This window comes from Bemisia tabaci, chromosome 1 (genome assembly GCF_918797505.1).
Source record: "Bemisia tabaci chromosome 1, PGI_BMITA_v3".
Lineage (NCBI taxonomy): Eukaryota > Metazoa > Arthropoda > Insecta > Hemiptera > Aleyrodidae > Bemisia > Bemisia tabaci.
Genome location: NC_092793.1, coordinates 71,275,399 through 71,288,900, shown reverse-complemented (window position 1 = coordinate 71,288,900; position 13,502 = coordinate 71,275,399). Strand labels below are relative to the sequence as shown.

Below are 13,502 nucleotides of genomic sequence, written 5' to 3'. Positions count from 1 at the left end.
CATTGTCCCCTTTAGCTCTTATAAAAGTCTACACCTCTTATGAACTCATTGACACTGGCTATGATCTATCTCATTTTGTAGATAATTGCTACATTAATGCTCTACAGCTTTGTGAAAAAAGCATCCTCAAATATAGAACGATGAAAATTCAAGTCAATTTTTGTCATACCACCTTTGGTGTGAATAATTATTACTGTGAGAATTTACATGAGCATCTGTTGTTTTCTCACATCATCAGTAAGCTTGGGTTTCTTTAAATTTTTCTTCTCTCTTGCTATTTGACTCTGATGTCTGACTATTTAATCCTACAAATAAGCCGCTAGTTTTATCACAGTCAAAGAATTTGACAAACTAACCACTTTTTGTCTCTTATGACTGTCTTTGGGGATATTTTCATCTTGCCAATTTCTTGCAGAATCAAGGATAAGAAATGGCTTCAATAAAGACTCTTTATCTTTGAAGAGAATTCATCATAAAAAAAATTGTTAAACAAGACTAAAAACAAGGAAAGCATCAAATTAAATAAAATGGGAAGTGCTAAATTTGAAGAACTCCAACTTTCCTCACTTCTTTCTTTATCTATCCGCCATTTCAGAGGTTTTGTCTCCTTCCATTTTCAGCAGTAATACCGGGCTATTCCCATTTTATTCAGTTAATAATATATTTCTGATGATCATGCAATTATGAATCCTTGGAATGATGAACTCGCTATATTTTCAAAATCTTCACTCTATTCATGAATGGAAAATCTTTTGGAGCCACCTTTGATGTATGTGAGGCAGCTTCGCCCGGTCTTGCTCACAAATGGCCTGTCATGTAAACATTGAAGTTTTTAATGTAGTTGAAAGGACAATGTATTGAGGTCCTGGCACACAAAAACTGTCCTTTAATTAAAGCCCTGTTCAACCCCTCCTTTTCTTCCTTTTTCTAGATGAAAGATCTTCCTCTCTCATCAGTTTTAAACAGTTGAGCTTTTCACTCTGCCGTATTAACTTTTTTGTGAAAAGTATTATCAAGTGAATTTACTTTGGATACTGAATCGTCATCAATTGATTTTTTACACTTTAAAGAACAACAATAGAACTTCTTTACTTATTGAATTAAAAGATTTATAATTATATGCTAATTTAAAATACGGTAGAGTCAACATATAATCGATCCGTCTTTGCGCATACTTATTTATTCTTTTTTGATGTAGTTTGTTCCTCTTCCAAAGTAGACGCATTTGAGACAGTCTGTACTTTTCAATCTAGCTTATTGAAAGTTGCGCCTGTAGAGTTCCTGTTTTGACCAGAAAGGTTGTGACTGAAGATAAAAATGAAGTATTCAGGCAGTGCCATTTTTTTTTAGCTGGCTTATGATCTAAACCTTTTGTACACAGGAACTGTACTCTTTTGCATCTATCATTTGAATTTCTCCCTATTCCTCCTTCCCTGCAGGAGTTTTGATGTAACTGCATGTAAGAAATGTCTTCACCTTCTTCCTGAACTTTCTTCAAATTCTTTTTTTTCAAGTTTTGTACTATATTTTTACCAATACATTTTCTCCCATTTTTGTGTAGGAGGTAATTGGAACTTAAATCGTAAGTCATTCTGCCTCCAATAATTATTCGGAATTTTGCTTTTTGTTTCGTCAACACTTTATACAATTTTTCCTTTAATTCTTTCTTCTCACTGTCTTACAAGTCTTGACACATGTGTTTGAAATTTTGCATCAAAATTACTGCTTCTCTACTACCACCAATATTTTGGTATGGAAAGTAATGCACTTCTCTAAAAGTCTAGAAAATCTGCCCTGTTAACTTATCCTTTTTATTTCAATAGTAGTTCTAGCCATTAATTTTCTTTTCTTCTTCTTTTATTGAGCTGCCCAAAAAATCTAAGTTTGAACTGTCACCATAACATATCTGCCATCTGAAGCACTTGGAAAAACGCTCGGTGCACACTTATGCATGTAATGATATGGCATCTTCAAACAACCCTCTTTATTTTACCAGCAATGAAAGTGAGAGCTCTGAAACTGTCTCAAAGAAAAATTCTTTGACCCAACCTAAAAATGTGTCCGAGAATGAAGTTTAAAGTCAACCAAAAAATAACAAGAGTTGAAATCAGTTTGATGGCTGAGGAATTACGTCTTTACTAATTGTATTGAGTAATTTATGAGCTTTTAGATATACTTGCTTGACGAGAATTGATTTTTGACAAGTTTTTCTTTTAAATCATCATCATTTTGTCAGATGAAGTTGAGTTTATCTGAAAAAAAGTACATAATCTATTTTCTCAGAAAGGAAAACCAACTTATCTGAAAAGCAGTCCACCAACATTTCAAAATGGTGGAGTTTATGAAATGTAATAAGATATTATGATCAGCCTTATGAATGCCTTATTATACCTTCAAAAGTTGCTAAGATTAACCAATCTTTTTCTACCTTTTCATCGGAACTTGTGGCCCTACGTAATTAATTTTTTCTATCAAAGTACAATTTGTGCAATAAAAATTTAAACTTTTTGATTAATTTTGTCCCAGAATTTGCCAATGTATTATTTCAGGGCAAGGATCATTAGCACTAATGTTTTTATTATGTTTCTTTATATAAACTGCTCTAAATTTTTGTGTAGAGGTACAAGTACTCTCCTAGGTGTAATATAAAAATCTTTACTTCTGAAACAAGGTGTCACAATAAATAAACTGTCTCAAGTTTTTTTTAGCTACTGAATGTTTTGGCATATTTATAATACAAGAAATCAAAGTATTAGTCATGTTTGTATGATTATGATAATTCGAAACTGGTTTTTTGATATGATGATGTAGTTTTTTGAACAATGGTGCATTATTTTGCAAAGCTTGCTTTGTATAGTGCACAAGCATTGAAATTAGTTTTTTTCTTCACATTTAAACTCATCTGCTATTGGAAAATGCTTTTTACTTTTACAAAGAGTTTCATGCTCATTTTTATCCTTTCATTTCTTATCCATCGATTTTCAAAATTTCATTTTCTCTCTCATTTTTTGACATGATTTGATGATGTAGGCATTCAAAAGTAGACGAGTTACACTACGAGAATTTTAAACCAGCTTGATTATAACTGCTTAATCCATTTTTCGTGCAATTTTATCTTTTCAGCCTATTGCTAAGTTTTTATTTTGCTGATTTCCTAGTTATCTCTATAAGGCTTGCGTTGCTTGTAAATTTTTTGCAATGCTTTTCGCATAACCATGCACTTAGAGCTGCTGATATATACAGAGTGTACAGTTTGCTTGGAGAACCAAGGTGTCAAAGCCTCTTGATTTCTGTAATTGCAACAAAATAAGCCTTCTCTTTTACAATATTTCCTAGCATTATTTCAGATTAACCACTGGTAAAATTTCTGTAGGGCTAGCTAATGTTTTCAATTCTTGAATGAAAACAACAAATATAGTTATTTTGCATAACTAATCACCTAGATATCCTAATCACTTAGGTATAATTAAACGCTTCAATATTTGTTTGATAGCTTTTCTCCCTCATGCAAAATTGTATGAAAATTAATATTTTATACTGCTCAATTCATTATTTTCTCTCGTCCAGATGAAGTAATTTTTTTTTTCTAGTTTTCTAAATTAGTTTTTGTATTATCCCCTCGGTAAAAAACACAACTGAAACAAAAATAACAAAACAAAACAAAAAAAAAAACCAAAAAAAACACTTCAGTAAAACCTGTCGGCACAAATACCTTATTTCAATTATTTGGTAGTTTTCAGAAAAAAGTAAGTATTACATAAAGCATCATTTTTATCCAGAATAAGAATAAGAAGGCTCTGAAGGGTACCTATCAGAGCTTTTTTTAATGTCAGTACGAAAATAGGTAAGTATTAGTCTCAAAGTGAATAAGGTTAGAGATGTTGCACAAAACTTCTTAAAATTGTTTATGTAAATATGTCTAACTCAATTTGACTTTATTGTTTAAAGTGGACACATTTTGCCAGCTCTACCTTTCACATATTTAGTGCGACAGTTTCCATATGCCAGCAAAGCGTGAGTGCTTTGAACAAAGCTGTGCAAGTCAGATGAAAATGTTTGCAATTTTTTAAGGTCCTACTCTCTATTACTTATTGTTCAGTAGGTACTTTTATACTAATGAAGAGGCTTTAATTTTTACAGCAAATCTTTCAGATAGGCTGAGATCAGAAAGTTGGAAGCCCTTCTTGGGTTTTTTCGTTTTTGTTTGATATTTTTTTATTATATTAATCCATATTTTCCCCAATACATTTTTCAGGAAAAAGAACGTTACAAAGAACCAGTGCGAGAGTCTCTAAAAGCACTACTTGCCATCGGCTGGACTGTGGAACACACAGAAGTTGATGTCCCAATTTCTAACCGCAACTCTGTCCGAAGGCAATCAAAAGCTACTTTAGATACAGCAACACCATTCAATTACCATCCGAATCCTATCGACATGACAAATCTGACACTAAGTCGAGAAATGCAGAATATGGCAGAGAGATTAGCTGAAAATGCACATGATATTTGGGCAAAAAAGAAAAAGGAAGAGCTTGTCACATGTGGTGGAGGTATACACCCTCAACTCGTCCCATACGATTTACTCACAGATAAAGAAAAACGCAAGGACAGAGAAAGATCACAAGAGTTTTTGAAATATTTGCAGTATCAGGGATACAAATTACACAGGTGAGTATTCATAAAATCAAAGTCGTATTCCGTTATAAAATTTCGAAGCCAAAGTATCTCATGCCAGAGTAACCATTCCGTAAGAAACTTCATAACATTTATGAATTTTCTGAATTGAAGGGTGCAGGGTGTGAACAACGTTTTTGTAATTTCAAGAAAAAAGGTTGACAGTTCAAATATTGCATTGGTTTGTGTGCATTTAGTCCAGATAATAGTCAAAAGGGATGTGAGATTACAAATTGAGCGCAGAAATTACACCTTTTACTCTATGACAATGGTAATCCCTATAGATTAGTTCAACTTAATCTTGTTGATCCAGTTTTCGTGAGTTGTTTTCTCAATTAAATGTATGAGTTGCTTAATCGTCCTTAATAGTCATTGTTAAATTGTTAGTCATTGCCTGAGTTTTAAACCCTTCAGAAAAATAATTGTTTGATCAAAGGTGCTCATCGTATCTGAAACCAAATCTAAAAATGTGATACATTCATATTTGTTTTCTTTTGCTGTATTATCCATTCTCCTCAAAAAGCAAACTGATGAGTTTTTCAATGATTTTTTAAAATTCTCTTGAAAATCTGGCTGTATTACCCACTCTCTGCATCTGTTTCTTTTCTTTCTGTAGGCCAAACCGAGGGACAGCAACATCAGAGGCTGAACAGCTGGCTGCCGTACAAACTGGCGAGTTGCGATTCGCATATAGTCTTCTTGAAAAATTAATACAATACATGGATAAAGCCTCAATTAATATGAAACTTCTGAAGCCATCTGCAACATTTAGTAGGAGAAGCAGTTTTAAAACTTGCTCCAGAGATATAAAATTTTTCTCAAAGGTATGTAACTATTTGTTAAAATAATGGAGAGGCTAGGTGCAGGAATGAAACATCTTGGTTTCATTGTTTCAGAATCTCTCCTAACATTTCATCCACTGCAAGGGAAGCAAATGCATGTATTTCCTTTAAACTTTGATCAAATATTCTTTTGTTCCAAACAAAAAATTCCAATAAATAATCACTAATGAGATTTTTCTCTAAAGTATAAATTACCAGGAGAAATTCTAAAAATTCCCAACCCAGAAGTAATCCGCTTGCATCCATTGCCTCAATTTAACATGATGAGTTGAATTCATTTTAATTTCATGTAAGTAGCGATGCATTAAATGTCATCATTTTTAAGTTTCTAATGCTGCAATCGTGCAAGCGATGAATGGAAAATGGGAAATAAAAAGAGAATCTTTCACTAAATTGGTGTGCATTACCTCAGTTGAGGAATGTCCTCGTTTAATGAGTCTTGACTCGCTTCCCTCACACTTAGGTGATTTTGCAAACACAATTTAGTAATTTCATTGTAAAATAGGCTACAATAGCTTGAATAGTAGTCAACTATCCACCCGCTCATCATTTTTTGTCTCTCTTTTTTTGTTTACAGGTTGTTTTACCTCTGGTGGAAAAATACTTTAACTCTCATCGTAACTATTTTATTGTCGTGGCAACAGCTTCAAATAATGTTGGTGCTGCCTCATTGAAAGAGAAAGAAATGGTTGCAAGGTATTGTTCAAAAATTCTCCTTTGTTGATACGTATATATTATGTCCTGTTGGTGAAACGGCCTGTCCACATAAGAGCAGGGCTTTTTGTCCTGTCCGCAGACTGGCCAAGTTTCTGGTCGCATACACAGTGAATATTCACAAACAGATCGAGGCAGACAAACGAGTTGTATAGACAGTAAGTTGGAAATGCAGCCAACATGCGTTAAAATTCAGAAAGCTGGAAATCTCTATACAGAGGGAAAAAGCTCATCCGAACACCATTTTCCCTCAAAGAGATACACTGTTCGATGCAACACTAGTTACAACCATTCAGGAAGGCAACTGCAGGAGGCAGAAGTCAGGAGGCTGCGTTGCACTGATGAAGGGTCCAATTAAACCCAAAACCCACCTGCAGCTGCCTTCCTGAATGGTTGTTACTAGTGTTGTACCAAATAGCGTATTTCTTTGAGAGAAAATTGTGTTCAGATGAGCTTCTTACCTCTGTATTGAGATTTCCAGTTTTCTGCATTTCAATGCAAGTTGGCTACATTTTCCAACTTACGGTGAATATTGTTTGTAATGTCTTCATGGTTATATCAATAAAAGAACTGTAGCCCTGTTCAAATCCTTATTTAAGTAATACATCTGGTTTTTTGATGTGATGACGTCACCATCAGTCACATATTGATGGCTGAATCCAAAAAATGCTTTTTTTAAAGTGCAACTTTTAAGAATCAACATAAGAAAAATTGGAATTATGTATTATTTTTTTCAATAGAAAGAGAGAAGAAAATTTACAGGAAGATTAAATCAAAACTGTCGTTAAGTTTTCCCTTATAAAGATAAAACATAAGTGGAAACTTACAACTTTGCAATCTGAGGTACATATTTTTCAACTTTAGCTATTGATATCCCACATAGTAACGGGATTTTTCAGGGCAGGGTCTTCCTTTCGGTTTTCTGTAAGTGGATTTGTGCAAGTTGTCACACAGAGAAGCTTTGTCATGATGTTTGTTTATGTCCAGTAGTTTATGTGAGGCTGCTGATAATATATTTCAGAACTGATAGTATAAAATCTGTCTAGTCTCAATGTTTCACCATCGTTTTGGTAATAAAAAAGAAGAAAAATGTGACTAAAATCCATTTGATCTGCTTGTTTAAATTTTTTTGGAACCGTACGAGTAAACTTTATCAAGACCCTTTTTTTCAATAGTACTCGACGGCAAAATTAAAACTCTCCTTTTAAAATGATTGTCGTACATAAGTTTCTAATTCAGATTCTCTCTCATTGCTTTCAATTTAGTTTATTTTGCAAATTGGCCAGTTTACTACGATCTCGTTTAGCAGCATTTGGAGCTGATGTTCGGATCACTGTTCGTTGTCTACAAACCCTAGTCAAAAGCATTGATGCCAGGTAAGACTTTTCCGTGGTGATTGCTGATTGAAGTGTTTTGAAGATAGTTTTGGATACTTTTTAAGTTTTCAAGACAGAGGATCATAAAAAATCTAAAGAGAGACTCGAGAATCTGAAATGCTGAAAAAATGTCTCCAAGTATCTTGCATCATCCATGGGGGCTCACTAATTTGCATCATAGCGATTGTAATAATTTTTCTGTCACAATTTTTTATGAGACGAAGTGTCATGTCATACTTGATGTAAATAGCTCCTAAACCATATAGTATTATTGCAGGATGTAGCAGGGTGTAGCAGCAAGTCATCTGTTACTGTCCATCTTACAAAGCTTGAGCTATTAAAATTGGTAAGTGACCACGCATCAAGCCTGGCTGCAATGACCTGGGCTTTCAATTCACTCTCTCCATTGTGCAGCCAAGAGAGGTTGGCAACCCGTGCATTGTGAAGAGAAGAACGATTACCTCTCATCTTCCCAAACTCTTAGCACCCGGACTGAACTTTTTAGCCATTGAATAATTACTATTATGGCAAATAGATTTATTTTCAGTGAAAAATTTTCATGATAATCTAATAAAATTCAGTCTATGATCATAATTTAAAGGTAATTTCTAGTATTTGCTTAAGATCGTAAATCAGTTTCAAATCATGCCAATAGAATGGAATTTCAATGTAATGTCACAAGAACTCTTTGTTGAACATAAATTTTCAACGGCTAAAAAATTCAGTTTAGGTTCTTGAAGTTTCCAAGGAGCGATGGAAGGTAACCACTGTTCTTCTTTGCACAATACATAGGTTGTGTCTGTCTTAGCTGCCTTATAGAGTCTTAAGTGAATGGCCAGGTCATCGCAGAAGTGACTGATGCGTTGTCACTCGTAAATTTGAATCCTAATTTTACGAGCTCAGGTTGTGTGAAATGGACTATAATCATCTAATTTTCTGAAAATATTTCTAATATTAAAGTTTTGGTGTCCTTTTTAACAACGAGATGTTTAATTTTAGATCTCTTGTCAAGAATTGCCCAGAATTCATCCGAACATCAATGCTCACATTTTTCAATAATACAGCAGACGACTTGGGACACACAATCATCAATCTTCAAGAAGTGAGTTTTTTATGGAAAATACTGTTTCCATTCTTCATTCAATTGTCTATGCCTGTTCATTTTATGAACAGCCTAACAATTTCCCTCCTTAATGTAAGGCTTTGAGTTTAGTTGATCCTAACAAATCTACAAAGGCTGTGCTATTCATGAAAGTTATGTCACTGTCACAGTTGTAAGATTGAAGAAAGATTTAAAGAAACTGTTTTTACAAGGTTCTAGACAACGTAATTATGGTTCTAACATATTCTTTTGAGCTCATTTGATCAGAAGTTTGTCAAGATCACCATCTTACGACTGCTGGTAAGATTTTTAAAATTCTTAAGTGCAAATAAAGAATCTCAAGGACATTTTTATGAAAAAAGCCTCGGAAGCCTATAAATCTAATATCATTGTTTAAGCCACAAGTAGAGCAGTAGTATCAGTCATACCAGTCAGACCTGATTTTAAGGCATATTTTACAATGAATCTGTGAGTATAAAAAAAAACTCAGCGTTTTGTTATCTGCCAAAAGAAATAGAGACTGCATGTTGAGCAGCTTGATGGGGTAAAAATTTTCTTCCTCGGAAATTTCTTCTGCAGTGGAAAATTTTCCAATACTCAGCTGCTCTTCCTTTTTCATTCAGATGTGAAATTTTTTTTCAGTTTTAAGGCAGTAATCTACTATTTTGATTTAATTTTTCAAAAACTTGATGAAATATTTGTATACTAATGATTTTTTACATTGTTTTAGGGGAAATATAGTCATCTGCGAGGAACTCATTTGAAAACTTCAACTTCACTTTTCTATGTCAATGATGTGATTCTTCCTGTTCTAACAGCCATGTTTGATCATCTAGCTGCTTGTGAATACGGCAGTGATCTACTTTGTGAGTAGTTCTCTCTCTCAGTTTTTCCTCAGATACGTTTTTCTCTTTTTTTTTCTTCTTTTTTTTCTAAAGAGGACGGCAACCCTAAAATCGAAAATGAGATAGTATTAAAAATTGAAGCGGGAAGGTATCAGAAGCAAAATGGCTTTGTCCCAAATGAAAATTTCGCAGAATTGGTAGAGATATGAAAGATTGTAAGTCTGACTGGTGACATCATGCGCTTCCGGTGCGACTGTGGTTCACTTACACACAACTCAAAGTCTGGCACGTTCGCTGTCTGGTGCCGTGAAGTCGCCTTAATAGTCACACCCAAGCAAAGAAAATAGAGTCGGCTAGGAACGAGCGAGATTGGGGCGAACGAATAACATGTCGCGGACACGCATCGGCCACTTGCAGAGTGCAGACTGCGAAATGCGAGACGGAGCTCAAGACGTCACGCGCTCAGCTGTTTTTTCGCGATAGCGGCTCAACGAATGCAGATATTCGCAACCGGATTTTGGCATCACTCATTGCACACTTTTCTTTGTTGATTTTGCCAAACTTGTTTTTAAGGTTGCCGTCCTCTTTAAAGGAAGACATCAAGCTCTGATTAATTATTCTTTCATAGTATGAATCAGTAAATCAATTATTAGTCCCTTACTTTTTAGTGCAGTTTGTTTTTCTGCATTATTAGGTAGTTAGCATGACCCTTTCCTATCTACAACCTCAACTTAATCATCAACATTGCTACAAGGTGACATACCTATGGACTGGGTAATTTAGAGGAACTGTAGAGTTGGCTTGTCAGTTAGTTTAGCTTTGCTAGTAAGTTAGTTAGTTGGCTTGTCCGCCTTTGGCTGACATAGGCTCTGACAAGTGTGATCCACTGACAAGGTCTGAAGAGACCCAAATCGATGTAGGTCCCTCAGCAAGACCTTAGCTTAATATTGCAATGCATTTGCCTGAGCTGAACACTTCCCCTCCCCCTCTCCCAATTCTTGCACTGATACTCATTAGAGTTCAACTTTTCTAATCTAATGAAAATTTTTGGAAATTTGTAGCCTTCTTTTCCTTGCAGAACAGGGTGGACTCTGCATTATTCTACCATACTGTCTCTTTTTCTAAACAAATGCTGTGCTCTCTCAGCATATTATTTGATTAGGTATAAAGGAGGGGTTGCGATTTGGGCCGAAATCGGCCCCTCCACGGAATTGAGAAATTTTCGGATTTACGGCAGTTGACGGTGCATATTTGACAGAAATAATCGAGTTTTGCCGATACTCACGTTTTTTGGCTGCGAAACAGGGGCCTAAACATGGCTCCGAAGGCGAAAATAGCTGAAAATCCATGTTTTTTGCGGTTCTACCTCAGATTTCGACCTGGGCCCAAAGGCGACGGGTGATGAGCTTCGAATATGGTGTCAAGGACACCTAGACACGTAACATACTTGAATATGATCAACCGTCGCCTTTGGGCTCAACTTCAAAATCAAACTTTTCCAACTTTTTAGCCCGAAATGGCTGAAAATCCATGTTTTTCGCGGTTCTACCTCAGATATTGACCTGGGCCCTGAAGACGACGGGTGATGAGCTTCGAATATGGTGTCAAGGACACCTAGACACGTAACATACTTGAATATGATTAACTGTCGCCTTTGGGCCCAGGTCGAAATCTGAGGTAAAACCGCGAAAAACATGGATTTTCAGCCATTTCGGGCTAAAAAGTTGGAAAAGTTTGATTTTGAAGTTGAGCCCAAAGGCAACGGTTGATCATATTCAAGTATGTTACGTGTCTAGGTGTCCTTGACACCATATTTAAAGCTCATCACCCATCGCCTTTGGGCCCAGGTCGAAATCTGAGGTAGAACCGCGAAAAACGCGAAATTTCAGCTATTTTTGCCTTCGGAGCCATGTTCAGGCCCCCGTTTCACAGCCAAAAAACGTGAGTATTGGCAAAACTCGATTATTTCTGTCAAATATGCACCGTCAACTGCCGTATATCCAAAAATTTCTCAATTCCGTGGAGGGGCCGATTTCGGCCCAAATCGCAACCCCTCCTTTAATTTTTAAATTATGCAATAAAAATTGAAAAAAATCTTTAAATTTTAAGCTCCCGAAGCAATGTTTGGAACAGTTACTAATTGTTTTATTCTTCTTTTATCAATAGTGGATGAAATTCAAGTTGCTTCCTACAAAATTCTCTCCAGTTTGTTCACTCTTGGAATTGATAGTTCACTCACCCATGACAGGTAAATTCTAGAAATATCCGTTAAAAGATGCTGTCCACATATTCACACTTTTTGAAATTTTAACAAATCAAAATGCAGACTGCAAGAATGTGCCCTCGTGTCCTCCTTTGTTATCAGATTTCTGTCAAAATCATTTCTCAAGTTGAAGGAGCTTTGAAATGCTCTACCAACATCAATTTTTGACATTTTGTAGTGGTTTTTTTTTTTTTTGCGTAATTTGATCCAAAATTATTCCCTGAATATAAAAATAAAGCTATCTCAGTTTTTCATTTTTTATTTTTACCTCAAGTCCTCTTGCCGTCAAGTGCATCACAATTAGAAGCACAGATCACTTTAAGTATAAAACCATTAAGTTCCTGTAATTTCTACGTATTTTCGCCAATCACTGAAGAGATATGAGGTTCGTTTTCAGGGCTCGAGATCCACAGATTTTTGTGGGTGTTATGTCCTTTTGCCACACTAGCATGGCTTTTTACTTGATCATCTAGACTAAATAACTGCCATGAATGTCCCAATGCTGTTAACACAAAGCGATTCAAGTCATATTAACAGCCAAAAATTATGTGAAACGAAATGAGGTGTTCATGATTTAGGTTGGTTATAGAAAGTACAGTCAAAAGATGCTCCTAAAAACAAGGTTAAGGCAGTTCTTCATTAGCACTAAAATTTTTCATTAGGTCTCAGAGATGACAAGTTCTTAATGGCACCTAAATAATTCAAAATGGTCTTCTTTCAATTTGGTATATAAAAAATGTTATACAATTGTACAGAAACTTATCAACATATTTCTTATATTCATGATTCATTTGTGCAGGAAATATTTAAAAACAGAAATAGAGCGTCATCGCCCAGCACTAGGAACTTGTCTCGGAGCATTCTCTTCAACTTTCCCCGTTGCTTTCTTGGAGCCTCATTTGAATAAACATAATCAATTTTCTTTGCTGAATAGAATTGCAGACCATTCCCTTGAAGCTCAAGGTAAGTTTAAACTATTTGCAATACCCATTACATTTTTACTGAAAGCTCAAAACTGTATATGAAGAGACAGGTTATTGTTCTTAATCATGAAACTCGAAGTAAAGATTTTTTTTAATTCTTTTTAATTAATATATTTAAATGAACGAATTTAGGAATAGCTGACTTTTCTTCAAAATTGAGAGAATTTTTTATTTTTATTGTTTCAATCAATACTGTGATCAAATACCTTTTTATCTTCTTTTGGGTTCATTTTAATAAGCTAGCAGGTCAGGTTTAAATTAAAAAACCTTATCACATGTGAGCAGCATTTAGCAAATGGGAATCATATGATATGGACTTGGATCTTATAAAAATAGGTTTAACGTTTCAACCCTCCATAAGTTTCAGTGTAAAAGTTAATTCAAATTTTTGCAACATTTAAAGTCTTGGTTTGCAAAATCATGCTTCTAAGCAAGCCTGAAGTTATCAGCTGCGCAATTTTTTGAAGAAAAAAAAGTTGATCCTTTTTGCTAAAAGCTGTTCATTTTCTCTTTTCAAAATTTCTTGTCGGAAATGAATCATGCAAAAGTGAATTCATAAATAAAGTTGAAAAGGTACAAATATTTTCAATTGTTCACTTTAGTTAAGTGGCAATGAGATAATAACATCATCCATCTTCTTTTTGATCACTACTAAGCAGACATGTCAATATCCTGCTTAGGAGTTAATATCCAAACTTGCGGC

General features: G+C 34.9%; 1 protein-coding gene across 6 annotated transcripts in view; it reads left to right on the top strand.

The window, feature by feature from the left end:
* The window catches only part of RyR (Ryanodine receptor), a 130,121-nt gene that overhangs the window by 72,920 nt on the left and 43,699 nt on the right, over positions 1-13,502 (top strand). For all 6 annotated transcript variants that reach the window (XM_072306110.1, XM_072306112.1, XM_019045586.2 and 3 more), the window contains 8 exons: positions 4,256-4,668; positions 5,291-5,498; positions 6,094-6,212; positions 7,496-7,606; positions 8,606-8,708; positions 9,439-9,574; positions 11,720-11,801; positions 12,616-12,779. In XM_072306110.1, the coding sequence (XP_072162211.1) occupies positions 4,256-4,668; positions 5,291-5,498; positions 6,094-6,212; positions 7,496-7,606; positions 8,606-8,708; positions 9,439-9,574; positions 11,720-11,801; positions 12,616-12,779 (1,336 nt within the window). The remainder of the gene's footprint in view (positions 1-4,255; positions 4,669-5,290; positions 5,499-6,093; positions 6,213-7,495; positions 7,607-8,605; positions 8,709-9,438; positions 9,575-11,719; positions 11,802-12,615; positions 12,780-13,502) is intronic.